The following is a 22,321-nucleotide window of genomic DNA, read 5'->3' as shown; positions in this document are numbered from 1 at the left end:
TAGAGAGCCCTAGGACTCCTGGTGGTCTTAGAACTCCGATCTCCGAGGTTTGATCGGAGAAGAAGACTCCTACCGGGAGTCTTCTTCTCGATCCCCTATTTCTCTCTCTTTTTTTTTCCTGGGCTTGGGTCTTGCTAGATGGGCTTGGGCTTTGGGCTATAACATTCTTCACCCCTAAAAAAAATTTCGTCCTCGAAATTTTTCATACATGTAGTCTCGAAGAGCTAGAGATATTTTTGCTTCATTTCTTCCTCTAGTTCCTAAGTAGCTTCTCTTTCCGAATGTCGACTCCACTGTACCTTGACATAAGGAATGTTGCGACGTCTCAGCACTTGTTCTTTACGGTCCACGATCCGTATCGGATATTCTTCATATGATAGATCTTTTCTGGCTTGCAATGGTTCAAGTTCCACGATGTGACTTGGATCTGGTAAATATTTCTTTAACATAGAAATATGAAAAATATTATGTACTCCGGCAAGTGAAGGTGGTAAGGCAAGTCTATAAGCCACCTCACCAATTCTTTCCAAAATCTCAAACGGACCCACATATCTAGGATTTAATTTGCCACGAATGCCAAATCTTGAGATTCCTTTTGAAGGAGATACTTTGAGAAATACATGGTCACTAATTTAAAATTTTAATTTCCGTCTCCTGTTATCTGCATAACTTTTCTGTTTGCTTTGTGCTGCCCGAAGTCATTCTTTAATTAATTGAATCTTCTCGACTGCTTGTTGAACAAGTTCGGGACCCAATATTCTCCGCTCACCAACATCATCCCAGTGAATCGGTGATCGACATCTTCTACCATATAATACTTCATAAGGTGCCATACCAATGCTAGCCTGATATCTGTTATTGTAAGCGAACTCAATCAAAGGTAGATGCTCATCCCATGTACTTTTCATGTCCAAAATACAAGTTCTCAACATATGTTCTAAGATCTGAATGGTTCTCTCTGACTGACCATCAGTCTGTGGATGAAAAGCTGTACTGAAGTTCAATTTTGTTCCTAATACCTTGTGTAAGCTTTTCCAAAACTGTGATACAAATCTGGTGTCTCGATCCGATACAATGGTCACTGAAATTCCATGTAGCCTTACAGTTTCTTTCATATATAATTTTACTAGTCTTTCCAAAGTAAATCCCACTCTAATTGGTAGAAAGTGTGCAGACTTTGTCAATCAATCCACAATCACTCAGGCTGCATCATTTTTACTTGGAGTCTTAGGTAGTCCAGTTACAAAATCCATAGTGATATGTTCTCACTTCCATACTGGAATCTCAAGAGGTTGAAGTAGTCCCGCAGGTCTCTGATGTTCAGCTTTAACTTGTTGACACACCAAACATTGAGCCACAAATTGAGCGATCTCTCTCTTCATATTATTCCACCAGTATATTTTCTTTAAGTCTCTATACATCTTAGTACCTCCCGGATGAACTGTATAACCGGTCTGATGTGCTTCCTAAAGTATTTCATGCTTGAGTACTGAATCATTGGGTACGCAAATCCTATTTTCGAACATCAACGAACCATCATCATGTATCTTGAATTCAGATTGAACATTAGCTTCTACTGAATTCCTTATTTTCCTTAATTGTGGATCATCATTCTGGACAACTATAATTCTTTCAATGAGTGTTGGCTAAACTTTCATATTGGCTAATCGTACTGTTGAGTCATATATTCGGATGTCTAATTCCAGTTTTCTTATATCCTCCAATAATTGACTTTGATGTGTGATTAAAACTGTCAAATTTCCCACGGATTTTCTACTAAGGGCATTAGCAACGACATTAGCTTTTCCGGGATGATAAAGAATTGTTAAATCATAATCTTTCAACAGTTCTAACCACCTTCTCTGTCTCATATTTAATTCTTTCTGTGTAAAAATATATTTCAAACTCTTATGATCAGTAAACACTTCACACTGCGCACCGTATAAATGATGTCTCCAAATTTTTAAGGCAAAAATCACTGCAGCTAATTCCAAATCATGTGTCGGATAATTCTGTTCATATGGTTTCAATTGCCTTGAGGCGTAAGCTACTACCTTACCATGTTGCATTAATACACAGTCGAGTCTCTTTTTAGATGCATCACTATATATTGTGAATCCTTCATCTCCTGTTGGTATAGTAAGGATAGGGGCTGAAACTAATCATTGTTTTAACTCTTGAAAACTCTGTTCACAATCTTCGATCCACTCGAATTTAACCCCTTTTTGAGTAAGACGAGTCAAAGGTACAGCTATGCGGGAGAATCCTTCTACAAATCATCTGTAATATCCTGTCATTCCCAAAAAGCTTCGAATCTCGGAGATATTTGTAGGTCTGTTCCACTGCATCACAGCTTTCACTTTTGTTGGATCCACAGAAATTTCATCTTTAGACACGATGTGTCCTAAAAAGACTATTTTGTCCAACCAAAATTCACACTTCTTAAATTTAGCATAAAGTTTTTCTTTCTTCAATATTTGTAGTACACACCGTAAATATTCTTCATGCTCCAATTTGCTTCTCGAATATATCAAGATATCATCAATAAATACGACAACAAACTTATCAAGATAGGATCTGAATATTCTGTTCATTAAATCCATAAAGGCCGCTGGAGCATTGGTTAACCCAAATGGCACCACTAAAAATTCATAATGTCCATAACGAGTTCTAAATGCAGTCTTTGGTATGTCCTCTGTTTTAATTTTTAACTGATGATATCCTGAACGAAGATCAATTTTAGAAAAGACTTGTGCACCTTGCAACTGATCAAACAAATCATCGATTCGAGGTAGAGGATACTTATTTCTGATAGTATTCTTATTCAACTCTCTATAGTCGATACAAAGTCTCGTACTACCATCTTTCTTCTTCACAAATAAGACTAGAGCTCCCCAAGGAGATACACTAGGCCTTATAAAACCTTTATCCAATAAATCCTGTAATTGATCTTTTAACTCCTTCAACTCCATAGGGGTCATTCTGTAAGGAGCTTTAGAAATCGGACTAGTATTGGGCGCCAACTCAATGGTAAATTTAATTTCTCTATCTGATGGTAGTCCGGTTAAATCATCAATGAATACATCCGAAAATTCATTTACGATAGGAATATCCTGTAACTTCAATTCATCATGTTCTTTATTCTTTATTGATACTAGGTAATCTCTACATCCCTTTCTTAGCATCTGTCTAGCTTGCACAAATGAAATAATACGTGGAGGGGTGATTCCTGTACTTCCATCAAAACTGAATGTTAATTCTTCCGGTATGTGAAAGTTTACTCTCTTTCCGTAACAATCCACAGAGGCATGGTAAGTAGCAAGCCAATCCATTCCTAGAATGACATCGAAATCATGCATATCTAGGACCACCAAATCTGTCGGTAATTCTCTTTCTCCTATTCTGATACTACATGACTTGCACACACTTTCGGTACTCAAAATATCACCTACTGGTGTCAGAACATATAATTTGATTTTCATAGGTTCACATACTATATCATGTTGTCTAATAAAAGTAGTAGATATAAAGGAGCGTGTAGCACCAGAATCAAACAAAACTGAAGCATGAATACCAGATACAAAAATGATACCTGTCACCATAGCATTAGAGGCCTGAGCATTCTGTTGTGTGAGTGCATAGATCCTTCCTTGAGTTTTCAGCCTTTGACCTCCGTCCTTTGTTTGTGTGGGTCTATTCTCATCCCTCTGGGGGTAATCTGCAATCTTGTGTCCTTTCTGTCCACATCTAAAACAAGAATCAGTATTTCATGGGCAATTAGAAGACTCATGCTCTCTTCGGCCACATCTCGAACATCTAGATGCCTCATTCTCACGATTCTTATCAATTGCTGGCTTCTTTACTGGACCCTTATTGTTCTGATTTCGTCCTTGAGTTCCACCAAATCTATTTCTCTTCTTCTGATTCCGTTCTCTCTCGGCATGAGCTTCATTAACTTTTCTCTCAATTATTAGAGCTTTATTCACAACTGAGGCATAAGTAGTTAACTCATAAGGTACAACTTATTTTCTGATTTCTGTCTTCAGTCCCATTTCAAATTTGTGTACTCTGTCTTGCTCAATCTCAACTAATCTTGTAACAAACTTGGCTAACTCCATGAATTTAGCTTCATATTGTGCAACGGATCTGTTCTCCTGTTTTAGATGAATGAACTCCTGCTCTTTCTGTATTCTGACACTTCGAGGGAAGTACTTGTCAAAGAATTCATCTCGGAATCTCTCCCAAGTGAGTGGTATCCTATCGTGTTCATATTTTTGTTCAAGTATACGCCACCAATTGTATGCCTCGCCTTGTAACAGATATGCTGTGTAGCGGATCTTTTCTTCATCATGGCATTCTTGCACGGTGAATGCCTTCTCCATTTCTATAATCCAGTTATCTGCTTCCAATGGCTCGATGGTCCCTTTGAAGGCTGGAGGGGCTAGCTTCTTAAACTCGACAATATTGTTTCTCTACATTGGATGTTCTCCATGTCCAGGTGTCGATGGAGGATACTGACGTGGCTGTGCATGTTGTTGTTGAAGTAACTGTTGCTGTGTTTGAACTACTCCGATCAGAGTTTGCATTAGTTGAGTCATGTTCGGCTCCTCCTTTCTGTCGGAGTATTTTCGATAGGATCAAGGATTCTCTCCTGCTGAGATGTGCCGCTATTTAATTGGGGAGTGTTATCGCCAAGTGGATTTGATGTCCCTCCTACCGCTCCTTGAGTATTCTTCGTTCGTCGTGGAGGCATATTGACCTATGATAAATTTGAGATAATAACTTATCCTTAATAAGGTTATAAACTTACTTGAGACAGGTCAGATCATAATCATCATAACTAACATTTCAATTTCCTAATATCTACCCATCACTCGCTCACTCTATTCTACATGTCTTTATCTATCTACTTATGCTCTGATACCATATTAATTGTCACACCCCCGACCCGAGATTTGAAATCGAGGGTCATGGCAATCGCCGCATACTCATAGAATACTTTTTCCATAAGCATGCAAGACATCTCATCATGATATCTTACACAAAGTTAAATAATTTTTCGATTTTTAACAATCAAACCTTAGTTCAAATAACAAAACAAAACTCAGTGTCCAAAAGAAAAATAATTATCTGACAAAGTCAACACTAAAAAAAATAAAAGTCTTGAATCAATTCTGAGAAAATCCTAAATCAAATGAGCTAACTCCATCTCTAATTATTCTCCCAACCGAAATCCCGCATCATGCTAATTTTCTGGATCTGTAAGAAAAACATAAAACTCATCATGAGCTAAATAGTCCAGTAAGCAGTGTATACCTTTAACTGAACAAATCAGGCAAATAATACTATACATATCGATTTACTGATAATAACAAAATCAATATGTAATTTCATGAAATCATAATCATACTATCAATCATATATAAAATTCAATTCATCATAATTTCAAATTATGCTTATTATCTTAAATTCATCAATTTCTTAAGTTCTTCTTACCAACCATGACTATGACCATATTTTTTCTATGGCGGGGTCATAATACCGCGTATCTGCTTGCGGTGGGCTGAGAATCATCTGGCAGCCAAGTCCTTTGGAACCGCTGGTCTCGCTGACGGTTTGTCGCTGGTCTCTCTGACGACATGTCGCTGGTCTCGCTGGCGACATAAACCCTCAAGACAATCAATTGCCAACGTATATGCCCCCATTGGCGGGGTCCTTTACACAGTCAGGTTGTCAATTTCATATTATCTTCTAATTCATATATTATTTTTAAAAATAATATAAATAATTAATATTCGAGTCAAATCAATCGTATCATTCTTTATGATCATACATCATTATAATAATTATTCAATAATTAATTTCAATCATATATAATTTCTACAATTAACTTCAATCATAAACAATTTCAACAATTATTTTTAATAAATATTTTCAATCACAAACATGCCATAAATTTATTTAATTCAAAATTTATAATTTACCAGATAAATTCAATAAAAGTAAACACTATTTACCTCAAAAAAAAAATCCAAACTAAGAATTCTAGAAATCTTGAAAATCCTTCTCTGAACCTGATACGTCAAATATCATATTTTTGATCAAAATTTTATCGAATTAAAAATAATTAAAATTTATTAAAATCCAATGTCCCCACATAGATTAACTAGACGACAGTGTCCAGGATTTTCGGATTGATCCCTGAAAACTCTTCTTATATTTTATTTTTTTTATTTATATATATATATATATATATATATATTAATTCTATAAATCTTAAAAATCTAAGAGAGAGAGAGCAGAGAGAGAAAGTTTCTCTCTCCCTTTTCTTTTTCTCTCTCTCTTTTTTTTCTTTTTCTTCTTTTTCTTTTCTTTTCTTTTCTCTTTTTTCTTCTTTTTCTTTTCTTTTCTTTTCTCTTTTTCTTCTTTTTCTTTTCTTTTCTTCTCGGGCTCCTTCATGGCCGAGACAGGGGACCGGCAGGTCCCCTCCTTTGCCGGGCCGTTCAGGCCACGGCCGTCACGGTGGAGGTCGGCGGCAGAGGGGGCCGCTCTCCCGGGTTCGGAGAGGCAAGGCCGGCGGTCGGTTGCGATCGCCGACGCCGGAAAATCCAAGGAAAGAAGAGGCCAAAACAGGGGTCTCTTTTCCGACCAAGAATCGGCGACACCCGTCGCTGGCAGTCGCGCACAAAGGCACGGGAAGAAGGGGAAAGAAGAGAGGAAGGGAAGGAAGGCTTACTTCGACCTCCGGTGACCTCGTCGGTGAGCAATCACGGCGAGAACAAAATGAGTGTCCACGGCTCCAATCGGGAAATCAGGGAGAAAGAGAGGGGAAGAGGACCGATGATCAGCTTCTAAAGAAGGGGAGGATCTTTTTATAGAGAGCCCTAGGACTCCTAGTGGTCCTAGGACTTCGATCTCCGAGGTTTGATCGAAGAAGAAGACTCCTACCGGGAGTCTTCTTCCCGATCCCCTGTTTCTCTCTTTTTTTTTTTTTTCCCGGGCTTGGGTCTTGCTAGATGGGCTTGGGCTTTGGGCTACAACACTATATCACTTTCTCCTATCTTCATCAATATGGATGTTTACTGCAAACATTGGAAGGTTAATTATCTTATGTCTCCTAATAAAAGGTGGGATCTGAACATTCTGAACTCTTTTTTTTCGGAGGATATAGTAGCATGATGCATTACTACTATCCCTTTGCCACATCATGACTAGCCGGATCAATTGTGCCGAGGGAAGACAGGATGAAAGGATATGAGGTTAAAGGACATTAAATATAGGTATAAGCAGCCAGTTCTTACTCAACATAGCAGTCTATTTCAGAATGTTTGGAAGCTAGAAGTGCCAATGCGGGTGAGGATGTTTTGGTGGAAGTTGGTTTGGCGGAAACTTCCATGTAAGATGCTATTATGCAGCAGGAATATTATTCCCACTACTTACCAGTTCTGTGATCTTTGTCATCAGGAAATGGAGGATGTTCAACATGTCTTTGTTGATTGTTCTTTTGCCAAGAGTTGATGGATGGTCTGTGCCCAAGCTTTTGACTCCAATTTTCATCCTTCTTTGTCACAGTTAGAATAGATTATTCCAACTTCCTAGGTAGAGAAGAGGTTGAGGTCTATCATGGTTTGTGTGGTATGGTCAATCTAGTTGGCTCGAAATGAGAGATTGTTTCAGCAAATCTCTATCTCTCCTATGCAGGTTTATAGGCGGGCTGTATTTCTTGTCCCTGATCATTCATGGCTTAATCATTCCCTTATGCCTCAGAATAACTTCTGAAACTGGGGAGTCATGAGGTCGGGTCTCCCGACACCAAGAGGAAGCAACTCTGTTTGTTGGCTCCCTCCTCCCGGAGGTATTCTAAAGCTCAACTTTGATGCCTCTGTCTCTATTAAAGGTGCCGGTGCTACTTATGTGATTCAGGACCATTATGGTAGTCTTATTAGAGTCGGAGGTAAGAAGTTATCGACTTCCTCGATTCCATATGCAGAGCTGGTGGCTGGCTGGGTGGGGGTGGCTGTGGCTATTTATGATCTTCATGTGCAGGACCTTTGGGTTGAAGGTGACTCTGTCACCGTTATCCGATGGCTAACTTCTCCTGTTGCTTCTATGTTTTCAGAGCCCTTACTTAAGGATCTCTACATGTGGAAACAATTATTTCAAACTTTTTGGGTTACTCATGAAAAGAATAAGGCTGCTGATTTTTTAGCGAAGTCTGCATTTTTGACTGATTTTGATATTACCCCTCATGATCCTTTTGGCTCGGGTTTTATTCAGATTCTCCAAGCAGATTGATTATTGGGGGATTTTCTATGAATGATGATGATGCCGATTTTGAGTAATGTTGCCCAGGTGCCTTGTCTTGTTTGTTGTTTTCAATTGTTTCCCCCAGATTAGCTATGGTGCGGATGCAATCGGCTAAAATGTTGGATGGTGTATTTGCTTTTATTGTATGATATCGGCTCTGAGTTCATTGAATTCTTAGCCTCTGTCTACAAAACTTGTTCTTGGTGTTTCTTTGTTACGGAAAAGAAACCCTATAAGAAGGAGTCTGTGCAGGAAGATATCTCACTGCCTGATGCCTGATATTTTACTCTATTTTGCAGGTCCTTAAGTATTCTGTCTTCAGGTAGCTACTATAAGGTTGATTCTTCTATTTCAGCAACGGTGGAATCTCCGTTGCTGAAATTATTTTGTTATTTGATCTGAGAGTGCATGATACAAAATGCTGAATACCTACTTACTTTTTAATCCTTTCTGGATCCCATGCTATTATGAGAGTTTGTGCACAAGATTTTTCTTCGACTTTGATCTTATATTCCTGTCAATGTTTGTTTTACTTCTGAACAATAGTGCTGCAGTATGAAATGATTTCCTTTATGTCGACTGTTTTTTATATTTATTTCTCTTAGCTATCTTCTGTCTAAAGTATATTACTATTTATTATTTTCTTAAACTTGTCCTAAGGGTTCTAGATTTTGTATTCTGTATTGTCCTGTCTTAATATTAGATCCACATATGGCTGACCGTCATTCTCGTCAGGAGGTTATTAGCTTTTGCTTTTTGTGCCGCTCCCCTAACGTGTTAAAACTTATTCAAGGCGAAACAGTGTTTTGTTGAATACGTAACCAAATTTCTTGATCAAGATCTGCAAGCCTTGTCATAGTTTTTAAGAGTTAATCAGCCACACGAGGCTCCTCCAAGTTGCATGCAGCCATACACCATTTTCATGAATGGCGCCCTCAAAGCCAAGGAGAGGTTGGATCCTGGCAAATGGATATCCTTCTTGACTTTAATCTAATATATGAGATCTTACATGACCGTAAGATGATCCATAATTGAACCCCACTTGCTAATTTCTTGAAATTGTCCTTGAAGAATATTGGAACTGAATCAAGCAATTAGTAATAAATCAGAGGATTGGTGAATAGAGATTGTAAACATCTATTAATGCACTCTAAATGCGCAATATCTATGCACCACTTTAGGCCAATTTCTGTACGTTAACCACATGATGAAACAACAAAACACAAGATGAATTCATTAATAAACTTGGAACCGCTCACCGACCCATGTGCGGTAGTCATTGAGTAGCTGCTCAACAAGCAAGGGGACAAGCCTGTCAAGAAGACCCTGCATAAGCCTGCATATTATCAAAATACCAGTTATTGCCATCTACAGAACTCACATCACATCATGGATGTAATATATTCCTCAAATCATTTCAACGGTACAGAGGGAACATTAAAATTAGATATGCTATTTTTAAATCTAAACTATAACTTGACGACTCAATTTAATCCTACGAAGGGGATGCCACTCTGATGTAAGTGGCATGGTAACACGAAAAAGGTAACTTATCCATATGTCCAAAATTCGTACTCCCGTGCGAGTTGGTGTCCTTTACAATGTGACAGATACAATGCCTACAATAATGTTCCACATATGATTCATGAACAGTACTCATGTAGCTTGAAACAGGTGAATAGCTATTGCCTATCTTTATACATATGTACATGCATTCATGTATCAACGTATGCAGTATGATTGTTTACAATAATCCTCATACTTTTTGGCATGGAATTTAAACCTGCTCTCATTTTCCTACCAATGATCATAGACTCCAAAAAGGCGACCTTTTTAAATCCGTACAATTAATATGGATTCTTTTTTCCGCAGAAATTGGAATCCGTCCTAGTGAGCTGCAGAAAATTTATCATTCCTTAAAGACTTACAGGTTTCCAGGTTTTTCCACTGCTGATAGTGGAAGCAAGCTAAAGGGTTTTGTATAGACCTGTAAAAAGCAGGTGAAGAAGTTACTTGGTTATGTTTTACTTCAACCACTACAACAACAACAATAAAAACCATATACAGTAAATCTGAACATAACTGAGCCATCTAAGACATTCAGGGAGGATGTAGCTAACATGTAACAGAAAGGATTGTAAATAAAACCACTACAGGAAGCTTTTCACAAGATCTGATCTGCAAGACACACCTATCTCACAAAATACAGCAAAATCAATTAACTAGGGTTAATGGCCCACATTGGTGTAAAAGGAGGAGATGATCAACAATTTTCAAGAAACATAACTAGATTCATTCACGGGATCAACATCTACCCAACCTGATAAGTCATAGATTTAGAAGAAACTTGGTACTAACAGAATCTCAGATAAGCATGGGTGATTATTAATTAAACAACATTTACACTACACAACAAAGCTTTTCTAGACCACTAAAAATCAATTTTCCATCAGCATTGGAGTCAACTTTGGTTACGATCTCCTAAAGGTATCACCATAATTTAATTACAATACCAGAATGAATTACAAAATAAATGATAAATTATGATTGTTTTACTCTACTCAACTCAACTCAACTAAGCTTTTAGCCCAAGCTAGTTCGGGCCAGCTACATAAATTCTTTTCCTCCATTTCACTCTGTTTAGGGCCACATTCAGATCTGATACAGTGCATCACCAGCAGAAAACACCCCAATAGTTAATTTTATATGGATTCACGTATGTGACTATAGTTTTATGATGTCGATGAACCCACCGCAATTATGATTGTTGACCCCAAGAATATGGAGGGGGGGATAACAAAATAAGAGGTTGTTTAATAAGCGGATGTGGTGCTAAAATTATGACAGCATGCAGCAAATAAGAGTGAAAAACAAACAGTAGGATTGCCTAGGTTCATGAACTAGCATTTGGTTTCAATCAAGGAAAATAATTAAAAATAGCTGGCTACAAGTTGTCGAGTGTGCAACATACAATCTAACATGCTCTTGCCATAATACTATCACTACATGGTTCTTTATGCTAGCAGAAACATCTTAGGAGATAATGATGACCATCACTAAAAGCTTTAGTTGTTTGCACTAGCCATGAAAGTTCACCCTGGCTGAACCCTCATGGTAGTAAACCCCATTAAGGGGCTGTTAGGGAAATCCAGCTGGATTGGGCTGGATTTTCTATAAGAACCAGCTTATTAGCTTGCTCAGCCCGTTTTTTCTAAAAGCCCATCCTAATCTTGGTCTAAATCCCATCTGTGGGCTAGTTGGACTGCAGGATGAAAAAAATTGACCTATGGAGGTCTTTTTTTCCTCCCACAAGACTTGGGCTAAAGAGGGATTGGGTTGATATGGGCCTTATTTAAATAGACTGTGTACTCCATGATCCAACAAAAAAATCCAGCTCAATCCTGCTAGATTTCCCAAACACGCCTTAAATGGCCATCATCCAATAGGGTGCCTTTGCAAAATCACCAACCCACACACGATCATGCTATCTTACCATGTTGGGCCAAATGCCAATGAAACCATAAGGTGCAATTAAATATATACAAGAATTGTTTAATTGAACAGCGAGTGTATTGAAAGTAGAAGTTATTCCACATCATCTTCAATATCCCAAGTCCTATAGAATCAAGTGCAATGATGCCTTTTTGTCCCCTCGGAATGAAATAAAATGTCTATTTGTTTGTAATTGGTGATACATTATGCCTATTGTTCCAAACAAAGCTTACGTGCCATGAAATCCGAAAATTAACTTCTCCACAAGATTTTAAATCCCATGGGATATGGCTGTCCCAGTTTTCACATGGAACGGGATAGGCCACCATCCTACCTCACTCCGACACTTGGGACAGAGGGTGTCCCAAGATGTCCCGATCGGGATGCTGAGATGTTGGTGGGATGGCCCTGTTCCGATACATAGGATGGAATCTCATCCTGTAGTCCAGCAGGACATCCTGCCGGAACCTGGATCCTTGCTTCTCTATAAATGAAGCACTTTTCAGAAAGATCCCCTATAGTTTGGTTATTATCCTCACAAATCAAGCGATCAGTAGGAACAACAACGTGCAGAGTAGTGAGGGTGGCCCTACATGGTATCCTGGCTTGAAAAAGTTTTGGTATGAAAATTTTGTTTTCGGATAATATATTAAGAAGCCAACTGAACTTCCTTAACATTCATGGCATCTAGTTACAAGGTGGTTGATAAAATGATGGATATATTATCCTGTGACTTGTTCATTCCATGTCAAGTACTTAAAGTTGTTGTTCGTGAACATTGCTTCCTCCAATATGGAGAAAACTTGCTACATTTTTTAAGGCAAAATCTGGGTCAAGCTGTTTCAGATTAAGATCATGTTTCACTGTCAAATGGATTTAACAAGTTGTTTGACTATGATCATATCAAGGCCACACCTGTTGCTAGAGTTTTTTGATCATTGATCAACCTTCAACGCATGACACCATCTACCAATCCCTCTATCCATTCACCAAGTGTCTATTTGATTTTTGTTTTTCGTTCATTATAGGAAAACAAACTATTGCACTTATTTTTTTGATCATTGATCAATCTTCAATGCATGACCCCATCTATTAATCCTTCTATCTATTACCCTATTTGACTTTTGTTTTCCCTTTATTAAAGGAAAACTATTCCACTTATTTTCCAATTAGCAGAAACTTGCCTGCTCTATCCCTGATTCACCACATCGCAGTGCTAGCAAAGAACCAACGAATCAATGCAGAGGTCACAACCGCCTTTCCTTCCAATATGGCATGCAGCATCCCCCCCCCACCAAAATCCCCACAAAACACACCCCCACCGAAAAAAAAAAAAACACAAAAAAAAGGGTGAAAAAACTCCCAAAAAGAAGTAAAAAGACAAAAAGGAAGAGTGCAAACAAGGGCGGCTAGTCCCATATATTCAGCAGTTTGAGCTGCTACAAATTTGATAAGAAACCCCATCCAAGAAGCTCCCATCAAAAGCAAGCAAAATAATTAGGATGAAAATACAAAAAAAAAAAAGCCTTATGCTTTCTTTAGATCAAATAAAACAAATCTATAAATGAATTATAGATGCATGAATTTCTTCAAGTAAGACTATTTATTGAATCAAATCCAGTTATTATCTGTGGGATTAATTAAGAGAGGAACAAGTCCACACCTCAAGGGAAACTTTTAAATGCACGTCAACATCCAAGCACGGCTCAGAATCATTTCTCTCCCAAGTTATATGGTTTCTCATAAATGCTGGAAATAATGAGCAAACACTGAGAGGTGACCCAGACATGTACAGCTAATAAGAAACACATCAAAATATAAATCTGATAGGACCAGTTTTCCTAATGTTCACAGGGAATATTCAGGGATTAAAACCTACATTTGATGCATCTTATAAAATTGCTTAAACATAATTAACAATACACAGTATCTGATAAATTATTGATGATGCAATAGGTGCCAACATCATTCATGTATTCATAATGGTCACCTCTAGGTAATTATTCTACAGGTAGGGCATCTTTATTTGAATAGGAGTGTCATGATTTTAGCCTTGCAAGATACAAGTCTGTGTCAGGACATGGGTACCTGGATTCATAATGGTGAACAGATTTTATGTTGAGTAAATGAATCTGCCGCTAAGAGGAGTAGCAGCAGAAAGAAACAAAGAAGAAAGTCGAAGTAAAGCAGGAAACAAGAAGTCGGTTCATCTAAATTTTCACTTCAGCAACTAATGAATATATTCCTAAAGGAGATCCAAATATATAAAGCAGAGGGGGAAATGGGATGCACCTTTTTTGGACTCCACAGCTATCACTGACCAGCTAAGAGACTAATCACTTGCACAAACAAAGAAGGATAACTACAGAAGAACCTCTTGGGACTAAGAGTCACATAGGGAAAAAAAGCCAATAAGAAGAGCTAAGAGGTTGTTATAAAGCAGCTTGTCCTATTTCCTTTAGTAAAGTAATACTCCTATTGACCATAAGCACGTTTACTGCGCTTCTTCTGTTTGTTGAATTTCCTTCAATATGCAGTATTGCATAAGTATGACTATGAAACTAAAAATTGCAAGAACATCAATTGGGTAGCAATGATCCAAGAGAACCAAAAAACCTAAATCAACAATTACACCTTACATGTTCAAAGATAATATCAAGTTTAAATGGTTAACAGTCCAAAGTTATATCCTTCTATCCCTGCCACTTTGGAGCTCTAAATTTTGTTGAGGCATGCAATTGCCTTACGTTATCCTAGGTAAAAAGTCGACTTCTCCAAAGGGCTTTCTTATGATTTTTATGCAAAATTATTTTTCTCGTTTCCAACATGGTTGAATTCAATAACTCAAACTAAATGGAAGCAAAGGATCAACAATCTTGCTTCGGGAAACTCATAAAAACTACTAACATACAGTAAATGTTGTAGCATGTCCACTAAGTTATCCTCAATGTATGTAGGCATTACACTCGAGAATAGGCGCACCTCAGGCACAAAAGGCGTTAGGCGCAAGGGTCGTCGCCTCTATACCCCCTAGGGGAGGCGACAGCCCTCGGGCACAGCCCAAGCGCCTCAGGTGCACACCTCTACATTGTTCAAAGGCACAATGAGGTCGGTTATAGTATTAATTTTTAGTTTCTAAGGAATAGAAAAGGTCAGTGGTATATAAAAAAGATCAATTATAGTATATAGAAAAAGTCAATTATAGTATGTAGGAAAGATCAATTATAGTACATAGAAAAGGTCAGTTATAGTACATAGAAAAAGTCAATTACAGTATATATGATCCCAACAAGTATTAATTTTTAATTTCTAAAAAATAGAAAAAGTCAATTATAGTACATATGAATGGGAAAGATTAATTATAGTTAAATAGAGTGCTAGTTTTTACTTGCTGGAATTCTTACCTATAGCTAGCTCTTTTCTATTTTTGGCACCCAACTTCTCTCAGGCGCGCGCCTGTACCTTGCGCCTAGGCTCTAGGGACCCCTAGCGCCTAAGTGCGCCTAGGGCCTTTAACAAGACAAATAAAGAAGTGGAAGTAGAAGCATTATTTCATGCTTGTGGTTGGTCTGATGAGCTAGCATAATAACGAGTTAGAGAAGAAGTAAATGTTGTAACATGTCCACTAAGTAAGAATCAGGGTATGCAGGTATTATACTCAAGAATAGAGATATTGCAAGTTGAGGCATCCTTTCATTCTTGCAGTTGCTCTGATGAGCTAGCAAACTATTGAGCTAGAGAAGAACTAGCATAAGCTGGGTAATTCTCCCACCATGACAAACTTCATTAAACCAAAAAATATTGGCACAAGCTGTGGCAGGGTTGACATTAGGTTGGTTGGTGATCATTAATCCCATTAAATCTTTTTTGTATTACGTGATACAAAATAAGAAGTTTGATAAACAAGCCAAGGCATGAGTACTATTGAAGAGCAAACTTCAAATTAGTCATCAGCAGTAAGTTGGAAAGGCGAGTGAGACATGAATATCAAAATTAAGGGAAATTTCAGTTCAGATAATATCATCTCCTTTCCCATATAAGTATTTGGTTGAGAAATCACAGTATGACAACAGCTGGATGTACCTGAAAAAGCATGATTTTGCTGCTGTACTGTTTCAGAACCCTCAAACTGTTAGAAATAGAAAGATAAAAAGTTTAAATAAAAAATTGAAACCATTGAGAGATAAAGCTTAGGGCATGTGATGCAGTCCATACCTCCCAAAAACTTCAATTAAATTTCAAATTGATATGTGACAATATTTCAAAGACAAAACAACCTCAATATGAGGCATTTCATTTGTTTGCAAATGCATTGCTATAGGTGGCTTGATTCCATTAATCTCTCTCTTAATACTTTGTTGCAGTGCAATTCATTCACTTCTTATGGAATATGTCATGGAGTAATATGGAATTTGAATGATACATCACCCTTTTGGATAATGAAATATCGGATTTTGCTTGCATGTGCAGTGTTGCCAGTTAAGGCTTTAATGTATAAATCATTCTTGTGATCTCTTTCTTTAGAATTTTATGGCTTAGGAATTAGGATAAGATAGGAGAAGTCTGAACTCTAAGGTTGATGATTCTATGAAATTATAAGGTCCCAGCAGGTGCAGTGGCAGGTTACCTTGTCTGTGGAGCAGTTTAATCATGTGCTTCCAAATCAGACTGGGCGGAACTTACCCTGCAATCCAACATCTCGACCGTGCAGCCTTCTCTTGTCGGGGTCACTCGTAAGTCTAGCACGGGGGCCACTTCAAACTTGAGGAACTGGATCTTTTGCAAGGTGCACCTGTGTACAAACGGGCAGGCGGGCAGAAGGTTAGTACTGCAAGAGTCTCTGCATCTATTCTATTCGTGCATAGGCGAGTAGGAGGGCAGAGGATGAATCCAAGGAGCTTTAGAGCAGACAAAACATCCATGAGTTAATCCATTACAGACAAGTGCATCCGTTGAACCAATCTCAAGATCCGATGCTGTGCGTGGATGTAGTAGATGGAGCGTTTCATGATCGATCGATGAGGCAGCCAGGCAGGAAGGCAGAAGAGTACCTGTAGGTGTGGGAATCCAAGGGCTGAAAGCTGTGCAAGGCTCGCGTATTCAGAAGGGCTTCCACGCCGGAAGGGTGGTTGAGGAAATCGCTGAACGTGATGGGCCCCTCAAAGTCGGGGAGCTTGATCCTCTCCTTGCGTCGCGCGGACAGATAAGCCGTCCGCGTGCTGGTACCCAATTCGTCCCCTCCCGGGTTCTCGGCCTTGGTCACTGCCTCACATCTCCGTCTCCTACTCGAGTCCCAATTCATCCGGTCGGTCCGTGAGATGTTGCTGTGGAGGGCAGCGTACGCGCAATCCCTGGTTGGAATTCCGTTATTAGTTTCTAGGGCAAAACAAAGAACCTTACATGAATAAATGTTAAATTAATTAAATTAATCAATGAACATATATGTAATACCCACGCCACGAGATTCGAGATGGTCGAATTTTTTTGATTTTTTTCCTTTCTTAATTCTTACTCTCTCTCGGCTCTTACGAAGTTATTAGGATGGATAGCGAGAGAGAGTGAGAGAGAAAAACAGACCTGACGAGGGTGGTGGTGCTGGAGGGGAGAAGGGGAGTAGAAGGAGGAGGAGGGAATGGCAGCACCCCCTGGGCAATCATTTTGCATTTGGCGCACGCAAGACGCTTTCCCCCCCCGTCGATCACAACAGCCGAAGCGAAAAGAGATTAGCAGGAAAAGAAAAAAAAAGAAAAGAAAAAAGAAAAGAGGAGGTGGGGGGGGGGGGAGGGGGAGGGGGCGGGGGGAGAGTGACCTGGCGGAGCGAGAGCCAGGTAGCGTAGGCAAATTTTAGGATAGCGATATAGGATACCCCATGATCTACCGCAGGCACTCTGGAGGGAACCGGTCATTCAGACCGGCAAACAGCCTTCCCATCCCATAGCTAAATGTCATTATCTTCAGAATGCTCAATGCTACGTCCTAGTCTGACGCGATTTTTTATACAGACCATAATTTTAGGCCGCAAACTCAACCTATTACCTGATCAAGTCGAATCGAATCCATGAAATTTATTTTAAATCGAGTGAGTCGTTTGATTCAGACCGAATCATATATGATTCAGATCCACCTCAAATATTTGGGTATAAATCGGGATAGGTCATATCAGACTTGCAGTTTGAGTCAAATGTTTGGCTATAGTTTTCTACCTAACATATAATAATCAATAATAAAATATAGATCGTTAAAAATAAATAAATAAAACTAAAAAGAGCTAGCTCAAATTTAATTTGTATTTAAAATTTTTTAATTTGCCAAGTAATTGATCATTGTCAAGCTTACAATGACGAGTTTCTTTAACACGCGCGCGCATATATATATATATATATATATTTTTTTTTTTTTTTTTTTTTTTTTTTTATATTATATTTATATATTTGAGCTTCTAAATTATGATTTAAAAGCAACGTCTTTAACATGAAGATAAAATTAAAATTATTGTTATATTTTATTTTGTTTCGAGAGCAATATTGTTTATTATGTATTTTGTATGGTTATAGTAGTTGATTATATGGTAATTAAAATATTGTTAGCTATATTTGATCCGGATTAAATCGAGCTCTGAATTTTTTAAGTTGAGGTCAAATTATAGATGGATCCAATCCAATCTTAATGACTCATTGAGTCGAAAATTTTTTAGCTATGGATCCGACCCAACCTATCTGATCTCCTATTGGGTTGGGTATGGATCAAATATTATGATTGAACTAAGAAACCGAGTCATATCGGGGCTACTTACGACCTGATTCAACCTTGCACATTTGCACCCTTAAAAGCAGATGGTCTGTGCTTGTCTCTCGTTTGAAATAGGCATTGTTTGCTTGCCAACTTATTGGAGTCTAACAAGCCATGGATGCACAACTCTTTGGGCTAGGTATATAATAGACTAGTGTTTCATGTTCGACTTATCCCTAGTCAATGCATTAGCCTAACCATGTGTCGAGTGCTGGGTTCACGTATTCGTTGCTAGGTTTGCCACATGCATAATAAGGCTGTAAAATCTACATACCATATTTAATATAGAAGCATGGCATGTATGGCATGCATATCTCTTATTAGTTGTCATTATTATCAATTATTACTATTATTATTTTATATATTTACAATGAGAACTTTATTTAAAAGTTCCAACCGTTGCCATGAATATTCAGCTATCTCAAGTAGAATCATATGTGGCAAGACTTCATACCAATAACCTTCACCAAAGGATAAGAAGAAGAGGTGTGTTTACCAAAAATAAAGAAGAATAAGAAGAGGTGTTAAAGGGATGGAAATGAAAAACAATCCAAGACATCAGGCAAAAAGATTAGTTGGTATATCTGGGTTACTTGACCTTGTATAAGTACTTAATTAAAAACTATCCTATATATAACTGAGGTAGGATCAAGCATACATCTATATAGATTCTCACATATTTTTCTCATTTAACTTATGGCATCTTTGTTGAGCTAAAAATCAAGATCTATTCAAATCTAATCATAAATATCATGATCAATTCATCATCAACTCATATAAGCACATACTGTAGCGTTCCATACTCTACATAAGCTATAGGTTTGTTCTTACATCCAATGTTGTTATTAATGCAAGCACTGAACACATTGAGGTAGATTAATATTTTGCACCCGAGAAGATAATTCTAAGGTTGCGTTTGGTACATCGCCAGACAATCTTGAAAGATAATCTGGATTGCCAGTAAGATAGATTGCTATCATTAAATTATCAATAATATTGATTATTGTGTTTGATACACACAGGTAATATTGTAGTAAAAATACTGAGAATCTTAATTGACATGTTTGGTATGACAATCAGATTACTAGTAATGTAAAATTAAATTTCTAAAATACCCCTAAATTAAATCTATTAAAAATCCATGGATTATGACTTACACTCAAAATCATCCTAATAAAAAATTAAATTGAGCAAAATATTTATTCAAGTATTCAAGAATCTAGCAAAATATTCTAGCAAAAATATTCATTAAATTGCATGTTAAAATATGGAGACAAGTAAAAAAATGAATTCATTATAACACAAAAAAAAGGAGGCTAGGGTTTGTGATGCAAGAGGTTGAGGGGAGAAGAGGAGCGGCTTCACAAGGAAAAAAAAAGATTTTGTTTGATTTTTTTGATGAAGATACATTCGTCCAAAAATTATATTATAAGATTACCATAGAAGTGGTAATCTAGATAACCAATCCTTCTCAAGACAATCTGGATTGCTTCCTAGGAGGGAATCCATATTATCAAGGCAATTCAGATTACCATTCAAAAAGTATACCAAATACAGTAATCTGATGGGTCCAATTTAAATTATTAGCAATCTGAATAGATTGCCAACTACCAAACACAACTTAAGCATATGATATGTGATGTGTTCCTATGCAAAATCAACTTATGGATATCACTTTCTACCAAAAAAAAAAACTTATGAATATCATTACAAAAACCTCCCTTCTCCATATTTCATACTTATCAAAGCCAATTGAAGGCCCTTGCTGATTCAATTCACAAGGATGTAACAATTAATTTTTCATCTGAATTTAAATTTTGATAGGTTTTTTTGGACCTTTCCTGCTATCATGGAATACGAGCTCTTATCGGATATACTATTATGGCATGGGATAGTTGTTGCGGCCTATCTCTGATGAGGCAGTCAGCTTGGAGCCGAGTCACTACATCTGATCACTGTGCAGCAGAAAATCAGAGAAGGGAGCTCGTCTATCGGAGAGAGGGCACAGCAGAAATGGTCAAGGGCGAGAGCGAGAACTTATGATGTGTATTGACAATGATCTCCGCCTAACATCGAAGCGGCTTGGGTTTAGTGGAGGCTGGGATGTCGAATCCTCCGACGCTCAAATCAAAGATGGAACTCAATAGAAAGAGAAGCAGAGTCTCAATGTTGGAGCAAACATCGTGCGTATATGGAGGGTCCTCTCTTACCTCTATTTATAGAGGGATCATAGCAAGAGAGAGAGAAAGCCCATTCTGAATTTCTTGACCATATCGAATAGTATAGGCTGCCCTATCAACTCTAACGACGGACGTGCCTTTTGTTCGATGTGCAAGTGGCTGCGGCTGCATGTCTTATCGCACGTGGAGCGTAATTAATGACCTCGTAGGTGTAATTAATGATTTCATAATTTCTTATCACAGTGTACGGCTGGGGGTGTAGAATATAGCTCTTAGGTGACGAAATTTGATGTGACCCAATAGGATAGCGTGGCGGCCACAATTGATGTTTAGTCACTCAATCGACACCCATATTCTTAGACTCGGTAGTAGGCCGAATGAGTCCGTTGAATGGTGTTACTTAGTCGTCAATTAAATCAGTCAGTAGGACATCGAATATGTAGTCGATCATGTGCCGAATACTATTAGCTAACTTGTAGGCTGTGCGTAGGCTGCATGTCAAACCAAGTCGATAGATTGCTGACTCGGCTGAGTCATTTTCCTCAATCGATCAACTATCATCTGTTGGATGGATGTCTGGCCAGGACACAACCTTCTAGGATCTTTTCAGTATCACGCGATGCAGTAGGAAGAAAAAAGAAACAAAACAAAAAATAATCAAAATATGTGGATCAGCTAAAAAAGAGCTTGCCTCCATGGAGCATGCAAACTTCACTATGAAAAAAAAAATTACAAGAGGAGATCTCACCCTCAACCCTGTACACCCAATTTCTCTCTCACAAAAGCTCTCTCTCTTGGAAGACCCTCTTGAATCCCTTAAGCGATCGCTGTCCACTGTCCAGGAGCCTCCTGTTCTTTCATCTCTCAACAACGCACGTCCCTCTCTCTTCACAGGGCTCTGTTCTCTGGTTTTTGCGCGACCTCACGAAGAATCAAGCCACACACCTTTCTTTATTCATGCACAGTCCTTTTAAAGGCCTTAAACACAAATTAGATCATGATTAGGAGTCCTAACCTACCCAAATAACCCCTAAGCCGTTGGATCAAGACCGCAAGCCACCCATGCCCTCCAATTACGTGTCGGTCCATGAAATAATACTGTGGACTGTGCGAAACATGTGAAAAATGCCCACGCGGTCCATGCACCCGATTGTGGACCACTTGGTTCATGATAGACCAGGGTAAACAGGCCCCAGCGGAGCGCGCTGGGCCTGGGCTAGCTCACGCGCTCGCACACCTGGGCCTGAGCCATGCCGGCGCTACGTGCCTAGGCCCGGGCTACACCTCGCACGCCCGCACCTGGGCCGGACCCGCCCGCTGGACCGCGTCCCACCACCTACGGCCGTGCCGCCGCTGCTCCGCTAGCTCACTGTCGGCGGTTCTCCGTCGTCCCGAGTTCCGTGCCGACTTCAAATACGCGTATTTCCTCCGTTCGAGCTCCGTTTTGGATGATCTTGATCTCGTTGGACTCCGTTTTTTATCGCGGACCTCGCTGTAGGCTCAATGTGGATCAAACCTCGAGATGTCAAATCCTAACATCATTGATCTTAGTC

The 22,321-nt window shown here is 38.6% G+C and overlaps 1 protein-coding gene across 4 annotated transcripts; it reads right to left on the bottom strand.

Moving 5' to 3' along the window:
- Nucleotides 1-9,401: 9,401 nt before the first annotated feature.
- Nucleotides 9,402-17,583, bottom strand: LOC105050903 (uncharacterized). Of its 4 annotated transcripts, XM_010931122.4 has the most exons (7): nt 17,377-17,583; nt 16,851-17,150; nt 16,483-16,591; nt 15,883-15,928; nt 13,463-13,548; nt 10,236-10,294; nt 9,402-9,643 (listed from the first exon to the last, which is right to left on the bottom strand). In XM_010931122.4, exons 1-7 carry the CDS (start codon nt 17,454-17,456, stop codon nt 9,544-9,546), a joined length of 780 nt encoding a protein of 259 aa, XP_010929424.1. In that variant the 5' UTR covers nt 17,457-17,583; the 3' UTR covers nt 9,402-9,543. The 4 variants fall into 4 exon arrangements, with proteins under 4 accessions (XP_010929424.1, XP_010929428.1, XP_010929426.1 ...); XM_010931126.2 differs by lacking the exon at nt 10,236-10,294; XM_010931124.2 differs by lacking the exons at nt 10,236-10,294; nt 13,463-13,548.
- Nucleotides 17,584-22,321: the final 4,738 nt, after the last annotated feature.

Source organism: Elaeis guineensis, chromosome 8, assembly GCF_000442705.2.
Source record: "Elaeis guineensis isolate ETL-2024a chromosome 8, EG11, whole genome shotgun sequence".
Lineage (NCBI taxonomy): Eukaryota > Viridiplantae > Streptophyta > Magnoliopsida > Arecales > Arecaceae > Elaeis > Elaeis guineensis.
The sequence above is the reverse complement of the archived record's forward strand: the minus strand, read 5'-3'. Positions and strand labels throughout refer to the sequence as shown.